This window comes from Sebastes fasciatus, chromosome 13 (assembly GCF_043250625.1).
Source record: "Sebastes fasciatus isolate fSebFas1 chromosome 13, fSebFas1.pri, whole genome shotgun sequence".
Lineage (NCBI taxonomy): Eukaryota > Metazoa > Chordata > Actinopteri > Perciformes > Sebastidae > Sebastes > Sebastes fasciatus.
This window is the reverse complement of record NC_133807.1, coordinates 13,478,365-13,493,162: the sequence shown is the minus strand read 5'-3', so window position 1 is coordinate 13,493,162 and position 14,798 is coordinate 13,478,365. Positions and strand designations below refer to the sequence as shown.

Sequence of the window (14,798 nt, the reverse complement as noted above, 5' to 3'; positions counted from 1 at the left end):
AGAGCGGCATTACCCCAAGTGCAAGATGTTTGACAGTGGAAAGTTGTCCCTGTGGACTAAACGGCCACAGTGGGTAAATGCAAGTTTTCTGAGGGCTGGCTTGACAATCCCAAATACAAAGCCTGCTTTCTTAACAATTCCAAATGCAAAAAGATAGCTGGATGTAAACTTTGTGTAAAATTGTCGCGCCGAAGCACCGTAGCGTTGTCACAACATCCTCTGCACCACAAGTCACAATGTCAGATATGGTCTGAAATATCTACTGAAAAGTCTGGAAATTTGAGTCTGGAAAAATATGGAATTTTGAAATGTAAAATGTGTAGGAACCCTGACAAAGACATGGTATCATAATGTAGGCCTGTGTATGTACTGTATGTTCAATGTGTTGTGTATATAGGGAAAACAAATGCATATGTCTTAATGCATGTCTGACACTGTACATGGAAAATGAAAGAATATTATAAAAAAAATATGAAAAAATATAAAGCAGACCTTAAGGTGGTGAACACTGTGAACAACCTTTCAGCAGGCAAACTGTGTAAACAAGCAGGATTCTGTTATAAATGGGCATTACTCGCATTTCAGATCAGCTCCGGTCATTTAGTTCAGTTGAAATTGTTAAAGAACAACACATACCTACGTGCGTATTTCAGTTACTAAATGAGTTCAGGCTTGTGACAAAAACAACAAACATACTGGGAACTGGACCAAGATACCAATGATCTGATGCGTTTAAGGGCTGAATTTCAGTGGAATTTAAAGTGGGTAGAGTAGATGAACTTGCACAGGGACACTATGCAATGTGCTGATACAGTAATGCCACTTTTTTTATTTGGTGTCCCCGATTTACTAAGTTTACATTGTGCTCCGGCAACGAAGAGAAGACAGAGGAAAGGGTTGCAATAAGCCGAGCAAACACAATTTTTTTGTTTTAAACATTGTCTCCATTGATCGTAGTGAAACGTGCAATTATATATTTTAGGCTATTAACCCTCTGAGACCCACAATAGACCCATTTTTGTCTTTTTTTATGAGGTACAGGGGGTTGTTAGGGGAGATAGCAGGTCAACAGTAGATGTCAAATAGAAGTGGTGTACATCATCTGAAAGCTGAGAAACTGAAGATTAATTTGAGATGCAGCTCAGCACTGTGTGTCAAGTTGTTCTAGTCATAAATCAGAAAGAAACATGATTTAATTCATTTATTAATTAGTTCAAATAATTTGTAAATGTGTATATGGGTTTAGAACATTATGATAGAAGTATAAGATGGCCATTCCCATGCTCTATTATGTCTCATATGTTGTTGCAGCAATGTTTTGGGTTGATACCATTTGTTACACAGATTTGGTGCTAAATTTAACCATTTTTTACCACTGGAGAATTGATAAAAATTATAAATAATCCCTCCAAAATACCACATTAAGACACCTTGAGGGACACCATAGAAAAAGCCATGCTGTGATTTGGTATCAAAAACTTTTGACATTTGGTGATTTCTGCAAGAATTAATTTTTCGGTGATTGGATGGCGAGCACTTCTGTTCTGGAAACTGCTCAGAAACCCCCTTATTGTCACTATACCTAGGGAAGTCATCATCCTCTGAATGCTCTAGGTCTTTAGTTTGTGGTTATAACGTTTCATGAGGCTGTGATTATCCTAGAGGTCACCACAGGTCATTTACATGTATTAATCGCTGTGTAGAGTGTAGAGAGACAGATTGTAATGTGACTTAAAAAGTGAGGTCAAGTTTAGAAAAAATTGTCTCTATATGAAATGGCTACTATGGGGACTGTTATCATCACACTTGAATACAATTGTGCTCACTGGATCCACACGAGTCTCAGCTTTACAGTGATACCCAATTTATGCAATTCTAAGACTGTTTAGGGACCCCAGTCTGCAGAAATATTCAAACACACCATTTTAGAATAGGCGAAAAATAACACATTTATACAACTAAACTGCATGGTTTCGCCCAAAACTGCATGTGGTTATCATAAAGTGGGCATCTCTGTAAAGGGGAGACTCGTGGGTACCCATAGAACCCAATTTCATTCACATATCTTGAGGTCAGAGGTCAAGGACCCCTGTGAAAATCGCCATGCCAGTTTTCCTTTGCCATAATTTAGGTCATCATGGTTGGTACCGATGGATTCCTTAGGTTTTCTAGTTTCATGTGATATCTGTAACCTCACTCTATCTCTAAAACTGAAGTCGGTCGCGGGTCTCAGAGGGTTAAGTGAATACACTAGTGTGTCTGGTAAAGAACCAGACTGGAAGTCGCACTTATAGGCTAGAAATTCTCTTTCACTCACTCTTTTCTATTTATGCAGATGTATTGTGAAATGTTACGTGTGAAGGAAAGTGCCAGTCTGTTTATTTAGCGATGATTTTATTTATTTTTTTTACACTTAAATGTATAATGATATGCAATCCAACAGTGCCCAGTTTCATAAAACGGAGCACCCTTTGTCAGTAGTAGTCTATACACAAAGCCAGGAGTAGACATGTTGAGAGCATCTTAGTGGTGAGGTCTTGTTGTGTATTTACAGAAAAATGATAGTTTTGGGACACCATACAGGCTCAGACCTGTCTTAGACTGCCACCTTGTGGACGATGTCACATTACACCAAAAAAGTCCTGAGGTACGAAGGAAGAGAGGTGTACAATTTGCCAGGGGACCTTTCCATTTCGTACATTATTATACTGATGCATAATTCTTTTGTTGGCATTAAGATCAATTTCAGATGCAGTCTGAGCTTAAAAAGTCCTTATTTTATCCAGTAGGATGTAGTGGTCATCAGACATTAACTCAATGTTTGTTCAAATCTGTGTTTTTGTGTGTGATGTGAAAAAACTTTATTGCACTTTATTTTGTGTCAAATATTTTTATTTATTGGTCTTGTATATTATTTTTCTATTTATTAAACTTTTTATTTTATTTATTTAAACGTTTTTACATCAGTTAGTGAATTTCTGCTTTACTACTGAAATTTATAAATTTTACCTTTAGACTGAGAAATCTACCAAATCTGTGTGGCTACCCTGTTGTGTGATGTTTTGATGCTCATTCCATATTGTCTGTTGTGATATTGCTGTCATGTCCATCTTTGTCCAAGTGTTTTTTTTGTTTTTTTACAGCAACACCTATCTCTGACCGTTGTTGTCCATTACATTGCTCCATATTAACTAGCCAATGTTGTGAAAAACCAATGCAAAAAAGCCTATAGTGCAGAAATGTAATAAAACGCAGAGAAAAAGCCCTCGTTTTGTCTGACTTCTTTGAGATAAAAACAACATAACGGGAATAAAATCATCACTACCAGAATTGACTACTGCAATAGCATTCTTTACGGCTCACCATCCAAAGTCCTCAATAAACTCCAATATATTTAGATTACATTGTAATCTAAACTCAATACTTCTAACATACAAGGCACAATTAGGAAATATATCTTAAATTATAAAAAATATAATAAAAAAAATAAAAGAGGGTAGAAAATAATTCAAGGTATTTATTTTATATATTTTAAATATTTGTTTATTTATACATTTCTTTTTTGTTCCTTTAATGGGTATAAAATGACCATTATAGAAGGATAATCGGAGGCTCACTCCGATTGGTCCTCTGTTAACCAATCACAGCAGTGCAAAAACGTCACCAGTATAAACAGGAAGTGAGTGCAGATTTATTACACTGCTCCTCAAAGAGCTGAGCAGAGACTCTTTAGATAACAACGAAACGAGAACAGACGAGCATCACCCACTGACTGGCTCTAACTGAAGGAGACGTAATGACGATACAAGAATGAAGGTAAAAGATGAATGTCATGATTAGGTAATGTCATAAATCCTCTGAGTTCAGCTGCGAGAGAGAGAGAGAGAGAGACAGAGAGAGAGAGAGAGAGAGAGAGAGAGAGAGAGAGAGAGAGAGAGAGAGAGAGAGAGGGAGAGGGAGAGAGAGAGAGAGAGAGAGAGAGAGAGGGAGAGAGAGAGAGAGAGAGAGAGAGAGAGAGAGAGAGAGAGAGAGAGAGAGAGAGAGACAGAGACAGAGAGACAGAGAGAGAGAGAGAGAGAGAGAGAGAGGGAGAGAGAGAGAGAGAGAGAGAGAGAGAGAGAGAGAGAGACAGAGAGAGAGAGAGAGAGAGAGAGACAGAGAGAGAGAGAGAGACAGAGAGAGAGAGAGAGAGAGAGGGAGAGAGAGAGACAGAGAGAGAGAGAGAGAGAGAGAGACAGAGAGAGAGACAGAGACAGAGACAGAGACAGAGAGAGAGAGAGAGAGAGAGACAGAGAGAGACAGAGACAGAGACAGAGAGAGAGAGAGAGAGAGAGAGAGAGACAGAGACAGAGAGAGAGAGAGAGAGACAGAGACAGAGACAGAGACAGAGACAGAGACAGAGACAGAGAGAGAGACAGAGAGAGAGAGAGAGAGAGAGAGAGAGAGAGAGGGGGGGGGGGGACTGAAGTTGGTGCCTCAAAGTTTTTACAGGCTGGAAATGAGAAATTCAGTTTTTGCAGATGGTTGACTGTTTTTACCAAACACGTTTTTAGACCAGGAGTTATATTTAATTCGTAGTATCTCATATTTGTGTTTGTAAAATGCACAGTTGTTGTGTTTTTGAACGACGTCACTGTTCTTGTAATTGCGTTGTATTAGTAAGTTAGACAATGTAGCCTGTGTTCGTGAACAGGGAATGAAAGTAGCACCTGCCACTTGCCAAATAACAGGGTGAATGTTGGCTGTGGCAGGTCAACCTTCAGATCAACCTTCAGGTCAACCTTCAGGTCACCTGCCACCATGGCAGACAGGTTTACCTTATATTAAGAAATATTATTTTTCAAAAGCAATTCCTAAATTAAAAATAGTCAGTGATTAAGGTTACATGATCAATATTTATACTGTCTGTTACCACTGACTCAGTGTTTACTAGGGATGGACGAAAATATAAGAAATATGGAGTATTGCAATATTATGTTTAGTGATACTGTATCGATTCTCAAAAATCCTGTATTGATTTCTAATTAATAGTTTACAAGCAAAGATGAACTCAGTCAATACTTTATTTTATTTGCAAAGAGAAATGCAAATGCAGATCCTACTATTCTGATTGCATCAAAAAGTTATTAAATATTATTGTTATTATTATATTTAAGTTATTAAATTAAAAAACTTTTTTTTAGCTCATATTTTATGCATGTGGCGGTGTGTTTTTTATACTATGACCGTTTTCCTAAATTAGATTTTAAAAAATCAATATATTGCCTTGCTTACAGTACCGTAATGTGTCGTGATATATTGAGACAGCTGCCCTGCGGCAGGCCACAGTTAAGCCCTTTACTGTTAGACATGCTGCCATTGTAATACACCCTTTGTGTTCTGCATAAAAGATAATTCTTCATAAATGTGATTGCACTTGATCTAAATCCATAACGTTGTAGTTTTTTATGGTTAGTTGTTGTGTCTTTCTAGCCAAACAGCTACCGTGGTGCTGACGTAGCAGCTAGGTGGCTCACGCTAGCAAGCACCGGCCGTGCTCGGCTCGTGATTGGATTTGGTTTTTAGAAGGAGCAGCCAAATGTGGGTGAGAATATGCTACCAGTTCCTCTCCTGCTGCAGCTAAACTGGCATATCTGAAATTCCTTGAGAGTCACAGGATGCAGTCACATGGTTTCCCTCTTTACTTACTGTCATGGAGAATTATTGACTTTGCTGTGGTTAACAATAACGCATCAGTACCGACAGCAGATCTTATCTGTTTTAAGACAAAATATAATTTACTGTACATGGCTGCGTCATCCACCAAAGTCCTGTGTCACATGTATATAATCGATGTGTCCGTAGGCTGCTATGGAGATAAGGAGCAGTTCCTCTGGTCATCTTCAGGCGTCATGAATCCCAACAGATCCTCAGTTCACCGTGGGGGCCAGTCCCCTGCTGCAGATGACCTACTGGACGACTGGCTCTTCCTCTCCACTGAGTCCGCCGGGCCTCAGGGCCCGGTAGTGAGCAGGGACGAGCCGGACGACCAGGAGGCTGAGGACAGAGGCCAACTCAAATCCAAGTTGATCTCAGCATGGAACAGTGTCAAATATGGTCTGTTTTTAATGTAACCGTGTTATATTGCCAGATCTGTTGGTTCTCTTTTGGTTTGTGAGATGAAGCTGTTCCCCTTTTAATGTTTCAGGCTGGACCTTGAAACAGAAATCCAAATTCAGCAAGAACTCTCCTGTGATCATGTTTGGACAATCATATGAGCTCAAGGATCACGGTGAGGCATTTAAATTGTCTCTTTCATGTGAATCTAAAAGCAAGGGGGAGGTTTTAATTCAAGCTTTGCCACCGTTTCAGGGGAGAGAGAGTGTTTCCGCCGCTCCTTCGCGTCTCTGCTGTGGCTGACGTACAGACGGGGTTTCCCTCAGCTGGCGGGCTGCTCTCTGACCACCGACAGCGGCTGGGGTTGTATTCTACGCACGGGCCAGATGCTGCTGGCACAATGCCTGCTCCTGCACCTGATGCCACTAGGTGACAACACACACAGACAAACCGCAATGATGTCACCTATCGAAAATCGAAGCTAGGCTGGTTAGCTTTTAGCAGGACTAGTTTATCTAACGTTACATTTTCCTCTATTATGATTACATTTAGCTACTGTAATGTGGTATTACAAACTCAATGCTAAGATGTCAATGAAAAATAGATTTTTCAATTACAGGAAACCAGTCAGAAAAGTCTGTAAATTAGTTTTAGCTAATTAAGTTCAGGCTACAGCTAGCCTGAACTACCCGGATTACACACTGTGGTTAGTTTTTCTGCATCTGTTTGGTTTTTAATTTTATGTTATCTTTTTCAGAAATTACACATTTGATCTTTTCGATATGATAAAACGTTTGTCAAACAGACAGATTCTGGTTTTCAATTTTGCAAATTTCATATTATTTCATTTGTAATGTTGAAATTCTGAGTTTTGGGACAGCGAGCAGTATTTAAGAGTGTGAACTCTCTTTCAAGGCTAGATATCAGAGTCATCACATCAGAAGAGAACAAAATAAAGTAAATATGATACTGAAGTTACAGGTATTATTCAAATGTGTTACTTGGTGACATCACAACGTTACGGAAGAAAAGGTGGGACTTCAATCAAGGCGTTTCAGGCAGTTCAGGAGCAGTGTTTCTGTGGGGGAGAGGAACTCTCTTTGACGTGGACTTTGGGCTTTGCAACTTTGCAGACCCTTTACTCGCACAAAAAACTATTTAACACACTAAAGGAAAGGGAAATCGCACAAAAGCATAATAGGTCCTCTTTAAAAAAATCCTAAATTTACTAATCAAGAAAATCTACACAACATGTTTTTGTGATAAGACTCTTGCAATGTGGGTCTGTAAAGAAACTTTAGAAAATTAAATAGCAGTGATACATAGAGACTTAATATATCAAAAGCTGTACTCTACCTGCATGATATATTGTGAGTGATGACAGAGTTTTTAAAGGTCAGTTAAGCAAAATAAAACAACAAAGCTATATGATAAACCCGTTTTTATGGAGGTGCGGAAGGGACATGGGGGGACAAAACAAGTTTTTCATTTAGGTCAATGCACAGAAAAAAATGTCAATGTACTTCCGGGTCAGATCGGCACCATGGAAACAACCACAACAATGGAACGCAAACACCCATGGGAGAGGTTCATAGAATTTTATTTTGAGAAATATAAAGACAAGACAAATGAGACAAGACTTAGCTAGCGCACCTCCGCCACCCTCCCTGCTGCGAGCGGTCTTCGCCGGGAGAAAAACGGTCGGCAGCTCTGGAGACGGACCTTCAGTTAGATCGCCCCGACTCCCCTAATTAAAATTCAGTGCTCCATATCGCTATTTCCCAAGCTACTGTAGCTGTCATAGGATGAAAAAGGTAAACTTTTTTTCAACCTTCAATTTTCTCCGTCCATGTCCCTTCTGGGACTCTGTACATTTCTAAATATGTGGTGTCCTATTGTAGTGACATTGTACAATACTCATATCACTTTATCTTTCCAGGTTGGACCTGGTCTGTGAGCCACCATGCGGTCAAAGATGACATGGACCTGCTAGCGATTCGCCCCGCAGACGGCGCAGAGCGCGGACAGGATGTAAAGGAAAGGCCGAACAAGAGGGGTCGAAAGCTGAGCTTGGGTTCCCTCCTAGACCATCCCATGGAGGGTACACACAGAAGGGTGGTATCGTGGTTCGCAGACCATCCCACAGCCCCTTTTGGGATACACCAGATGGTGGAGTTGGGTAAAAGCTCAGGGAAGAAGGCCGGGGACTGGTACGGACCTTCCATCGCGGCGCACATCATCCGGTGAGACCTGAAGTCACGACATGCCAATCCAATTATCATGACCGACTTTTATCAAGATGTTGCAGTAAATTTCATTTTGTTTCAGGAAAGCTGTGGCAGCATCGGCGGACCTTCCCAATCTAGTCGTGTACGTTGCACAAGATTGCACCAGTGAGTAATTTCTTCCATCAGTGTATTTGCTCCCTCTCTACTCTGAAGGGCACAGCAAATGCAGCTGTGCTCAGAAACAGGCAGTTTCCCTACAGCTGTACAAACAGAGAAACCTATCAGTGCTTTATGCTTCCTAGTGCAGCGCCCGCCCGGAACGGGCCGATTGCTTGGCGTTGTCGAGAACCGCGGTATGGCTGCTTGCACCTGCCAAAGATGGAGGAGATGGGGAGTAACTCACTCTATCATTGGGAGGGAACTAGGGCTCTCAATCGATTAAAATATTCAATCGCATGATTGTCCATAGTTAATCATGATTAATCAGAAATTAATAACACATCTTTTATCTGTTCAAAAAGGAATGTTGAATCAGTTATACCGAACCAGACACTTCTGCAGTTGCCAGGGGATACATGGAAAGATTGTGGAGTAGGTCAACTAATCTGGAAAAATAGAAATTAAAATTGAATTAGGGCTGTCAATCGATTAAAATATTTATTCGCTATTAAGCGCATGATTGTCCATAGTTAATTGTAATTAATTGCAAATTAATTGCACATTTTTTATTGGTTCAAAATGTACCTTAAAGGGAAATTTGTCAAGTATTTAATACTCTTACCAACATGAGAGTGGGCAAATATGCTGCTTTATGCAAATGTATGTATACATTTATTATTGGAAATCAATTAACAACACAAAATAGTATCAAATATTGTCCAGAAACCCTCACAGGTACTGCATTTAGCATTAAAAAAATGCTCAAACCATAACATGGCAAACTGCAGCCCAACAGGCAACAACAGCTGTCAGTGTGTCAGTGTGCTGACTTGACTATGACTTGCCCCAAACTGCATGTGATTATCATAAAGTGGGCATGTCTGTAAAGGGGAGACTCGTGGGTACCCATAGAACACATTTTCATTCACATATCTTGACGTCAGAGGTCAAGGGACCCCTTTGAAAATGGCCATGCCAGTTTTTCCTCGCCAAAATTTAGAGCAAGATTGGAGCGTCATTTAACCTCCTTCCTGACAAGATAGAATGACGCTAGCTGGTACCAATGGATTCCCTAGGTTTTTCTAGTTTCATACGATGCCGGCAACTTTACTCCAGCTTTAAAACTGAGCTCGCTACGACCTCCGGAAGATTGATTGCGTTAAAACGTTAAATAAATTAGTGGCGTTATAACGAATTTGCGTTAACGCATTATTATTGCTAGAGGGAACACAGAAGAATTATTGAACCATGTGTACGTGTTTCTTTTTCTTCCCATGTGTTCAGTCTACTTGGAGGACGTGAAGAGTTTGTGTGAGCGGCCTCTCCCTCAGCCCTGGAAGTCTGTCATCATCCTGGTTCCTGTGCGACTTGGAGGACAAGATCTCAATCCGTCCTACATCACTTGTGTCAAAGTATCCAAACTATATTTAATACAGTCACTCCTCCAATGTGCATTCTGTTCTGTCGGCTCTCAGAGTTCGGTCCATGCGGGGGTTCCAGGGAGTTGCCAGTAAAAGTAGTACAGCCACACTATAATTTCCTATGAAGTAACTCAGTACAGTTTAACCATGGGTTTCATTCTCACTGAGGACTGTTTGGTTGCACGGTTCCGTAATAATCCCCCTGCATGTTTCTTTGTAGTCTGAAAAAAGAGAAATGCTCTGAAGCGAGCAAACAATACGTGTCTTGCAAATACAAAGACCAACAATCCATTCCTCATTCTCCCACAGAAACTCCTGACATTACAATGCTGCGTTGGAATCATTGGGGGCAAACCAAAGCACTCTCTGTTCTTCGTCGGCTTCCAGGGTACGAGCAGCAGTACAGCGTACATCATCATTACTGTGCTCCGCTCTTTGATGTCAGCCCTTTCACTTTCTTTCTTTTCTTCCCGTCTGACCCCGCTGTGCAACAGATGACCATGTGCTGTACTTGGACCCTCACTACTGTCAGCCCACGGTGGAAATAACAAAGGAGAACTTTCCCTTGGAGGTACGAGGAAGTACCATTTCTCTTCCCTTTCTTCTTGCTTTCTTATTTGTTTCCTCCTGTGACAGCTGTGCTTCCTGAGGTAAACCACTGGTTTAACTAGTAACTATTAAATTATTATTATATTATTAGATATTAGACTTAGGGCTGTCAAAGTTAACACGATAATAACGCGTTAACGCTAATTAGTTTTAGGGCCACCAATTTCTTTAACGCATTAACGCAACTTGTGATTTTTAGGTCGTAGCAGGCTCAGTTTTAAAGCTAGAGTGAAGATACTGGCATCATATGAAACTAGAAAACCGAATGAATCCATTGGTACCAAATTTTGGCGAGGAAAAACTGGCATGGCCATTTTCAAATGGGTCCCTTGACCTCTGACCTCAAGATATGTGAATGAAAATGTGTTCTATGGGTACCCACGAGTCCCTCCTTCACAGACATGCCCACTTTATGATAATCACATGCAGTTTGGGGCAAGTCATAGTCAAGTCAGCACACTGACACACTGACAGCTGTTGTTGCCTGTTGGACTTCAGTTTGCCATGTTATGATTTGAGCATATTTTTTATGCTAAATGCAGTACCTGTGAGGGTTTCTGGACAATATTGGTCATTGTTTTGTGTTGTTAATTGATTTCCAATAATAAATATATACATACATTTGTATAAAGCAGCATATTTGTCCACTCCCATGTTGATAAGAGGATTAAATCCCTGACAAATCTCCCTTTTAAAGGTACATTTTGAACAGATAAAAATGTGTGATTAATTTGAGATTAAGTGATTAACTATGGACAATCATGTGATTAATCGGGATTAAATATTTAAGGTTTCTACCCGTTAAAGGGGAGTTTTTTTCTTGCCACTGTTGCATCAAGTGAATGCTCATGGGGGATCTCTTGTTGGGTCTCTAAATTATAGAACACGGTCTAGACCTGCTCTATATGAAAAGCGTCTCGAGATTACTTATGTTATGCTTTGACGCTATGTAAAAATAAATTGAATCGATTGAAAGCCCTAAATTTTAATCCAATTGTAATTTCTATTTTTTCAAATTAGTTGACCTACTCCACAATCTTTCCATGTAAACCCTGGCAACTGCAGAAGTAACTAGTTGAGTATAACTGATATAAACTAACTCAAGTGTAGACGTTGAATCAATAAAATCCACATCAGACCTTAAAGGAATATTTTCTCTGAATCTAAAGACCTTTTTCTGATTAGTGTTCTTTTCTTGCACACCGCTTGCAGTCGTTTCACTGTAAATATCCCAGGAAGATGGCTTTCTCTCGCATGGACCCCAGCTGTACCATAGGGTTCTATGCTAAAGGCCAAAAGGACTTGGAATCACTGTGCACAGCTGTTAATGAGGTATGTGATCGGGTCATTTGGGTCTCTATTCGTGGAGCATTTGGCTTGTTAAGATGGATTGGATTGAATAAAAAGATCTGTGTCTTGTGTGTATTTAGTTGCAAACGCATGGCTAGAGGCTGATGTGACTTTACAAAATGATGAATCAAATGTATTTGTTCTGTCTCGTTCTCCCATAGGCTCTCTCCACATCTGCACAGACGTACCCCATGTTTATATTCGCAGAAGGAAAAAGTCAGGAGGAGGAGGAGGGAACCAATACACCCACAAACAACATCACCTACATCCAGAGGAAGAGTGAGCGGAGAAGAGCCGACACCAGCTGCAGCAGCATGGACGAGTTTGTTCTATTATGAACAGAAGGAGATCTAATCTGCCTTGAGGGGCGTACGGTGATGATCAATGATCAGACATATATGAGACAGTTACACTGTGTGGCAACTACTGAGCGTAAGAACAATGTCCCCAAACATCCACAAGCAATAACCTCAAGGGAAGTAGCCGGGTATAATTAATGACACTACTATATTTATATTACTGTTTTGTGCTCATCTGTATTTTTATTTATCGTTTTAATAAGAGGAAAACTTTTAATTTCAGGGTTAGGGTTAGTAAATCATTCAATTGAAGGACTTTGAAGAATGAATGCTGTTTTCTATTTTTTATTTCTATTTGTATTTATCCATAAAATCCATGACGTCATGCTCTTTTTTTCTTAATCTATTCAAAATAATATAAACAGAATAGTAATGATAAATTTCTCTTCGGGACAAACTTAAGGCAAGTGTTACTATGAGATACAGTCGCTCACTGTTTCATGTCATGTGACAGGATGCGCTGCCTTTGAATGGATTAGAAAATTGGATTCCTGTTAACATGTGACTCGCACATGAGAAACAGAAAGAACATGACGTTACTGGAGGAGAATTCAAATGTTGTGAATGCATTTAGGAAAAGAACGAAACTTACTGAGAACATTCTTATGAGCTGGATTATTTTTGCTGTCTTTTATCAGAATAAACAATTTATGATCAAGAAAGGAAGTCTTTTTTGTATTTCTGTACATTATTTAATGCACTAAAGCAAATTTGAGACACAAGTATTTGAATTTTATCAGCCACTGAATACTTAAAATTTAAATGCAATTTCAACACAACTGAATTTATAGCATTGAAATATTTTACTTTGAAAACCATGTATCTGAATTTATTTGTTCTGAATTGAACTCTTTCAATCAATCAAATTTTATTTATATAGTACATGAAAATTAGAACATATAAGATGAGAAGGTCTTATATATATATAAAACTTAAATCAAAATATGGAAGTTCTTGATTTGCAATTTCAAAAGCTGAATTATTTTTTACCCTCAAATTTAGATCCAAAAATTCAAGTTTCAGAATTTCAAAAAAGAATATTCAGGTTGCTTGAATTTGATTGGTCAAATGTAAGTTAATAGCAACATCCAGGTTACCCAGGACAGGATAAGCAAACCTGAATGTAATCAAACCGACTTCTGGTATCAGAGTCATGGATGTATTATAAGACCATTCATGTACAGAAATTCTGAAACTTGAATTTTATTTCTATGGGTAACCCCTGAGGTCATTGAGGTCACCATGAGACCTTCCACATGGTATCTTTGTCTTTTGGTGGTTTCCATTCTCCCAGCATACGGTGAAGAGCTCCTCAGCATGGGACTCTGCAGATTAAAGACACTGACAGCCCTAATGATCTCACCTTCCTTAATCTGACCAGTCACATGTCAGTGGGCCTCCATCCAGCATGCAGCAGTAAATAACTGTTTATCATGCAAAACTACATTGATAAAAATGGGCTTCATACTATTTCATACACTAATGATGGAAATGTTCCACTATATGTGTTGTGTGTGTTGTGCATATGTGTGTGTTTTGTCAATAATTATGTAGATTACTACAAAAGCATCCAACTCTACTATTGAAGCTGCAGTGGGTAGAAATGGAGCAAATATGATTAAAAAAAGTTATTTATATAAACTCACTATATCCTGACAGTAGTGCACGAGACAGAAAATCATGTGCCTCTGGTGTCCTCCGGTGCTCCTAATGGCATCTGCAAGATTTCATAGACTGGAGGAAAACAACCAATCAGAGCCGAGCTGGAGCCTTGCCGTCTCTGGGCAGCTGTCAATCACTCTCAAACTCTGATCAAATGGTCAAACTAGGCAGCGCTGATCAAATATGAACCAATATTCTGTGACTATAATGCATATTTCTCTCCTCAAATGTTTTCAGAAACATCTTGGAGTGTGCTGTTTAGCTGTAAAATGAGAAAATTTGTGACCCGACAGCCACTGTTCATTGATCTCTTGAGGAAATACCAAGCACCGCCCACCAGCCGGAGCACAGCCAATAGGAACGCGCTCTCTCTGAAATGACCTGTGATTGGTCAAAGTCTTCCATCACAGGCTAGATTATTTAAAGCCTGAAAACAGAGCCATGAGGGGCTGCAAAAGTCTAGTTTTCTCTCAAAATACTTGAATTACAATATGATGAAAGGTTATTATGGATTTTTAGCCTAATGATGCCAAAAACATTCTGCCTACTAGGGCTTTAAGGTGAATAAACAGTATGACCTACTTTCTGTAGGTAAATGTAAGTATAAGTGTACTTTCACTTTGACGTGGATAATCTAAAGTATTGAATCAGCTTCAAACAATTAGTTAATCAATTATCTGATTGACAGAAAATTAATTGAAACAATTTTGATGCTGGATTGGCCTAATCACTTAAAGGTGCTACTGATAACATTGATAACATTCAGCCACTCGATGTCGCATTCTCCCTCCCCCGTTCCATTGCATCCACTTCACAACAAGTTGTTGCCAGGCACTTACTGTCAATCTCAGCCATATATCCCTTTTTTAGATACCACATGATACCAACGTTGTTTTACTATTGGCTCCCAAGCC

The 14,798-nt window shown here is 39.5% G+C and overlaps 1 protein-coding gene across 2 annotated transcripts; it reads left to right on the top strand.

The window, feature by feature from the left end:
- The first annotated feature begins 3,664 nt into the window (after nucleotides 1–3,664).
- Nucleotides 3,665–12,884, top strand: LOC141780403 (cysteine protease atg4da-like). Of its 2 annotated transcripts, none has more exons than XM_074655616.1 (11): nucleotides 3,665–3,816; nucleotides 5,845–6,096; nucleotides 6,188–6,271; nucleotides 6,352–6,525; nucleotides 8,036–8,339; nucleotides 8,425–8,489; nucleotides 9,768–9,895; nucleotides 10,214–10,292; nucleotides 10,399–10,475; nucleotides 11,534–11,587; nucleotides 11,726–11,845. In XM_074655616.1, exons 2-10 carry the CDS (start codon nucleotides 5,892–5,894, stop codon nucleotides 11,582–11,584), a joined length of 1,167 nt encoding a protein of 388 aa, XP_074511717.1. In that variant the 5' UTR covers nucleotides 3,665–3,816; nucleotides 5,845–5,891; the 3' UTR covers nucleotides 11,585–11,587; nucleotides 11,726–11,845. The 2 variants fall into 2 exon arrangements, with proteins under 2 accessions (XP_074511717.1, XP_074511716.1); XM_074655615.1 differs by lacking the exon at nucleotides 11,534–11,587 and adding an exon at nucleotides 12,025–12,884 and having other exon boundaries at nucleotides 3,670–3,816.
- The last annotated feature ends 1,914 nt before the right edge of the window (nucleotides 12,885–14,798 follow it).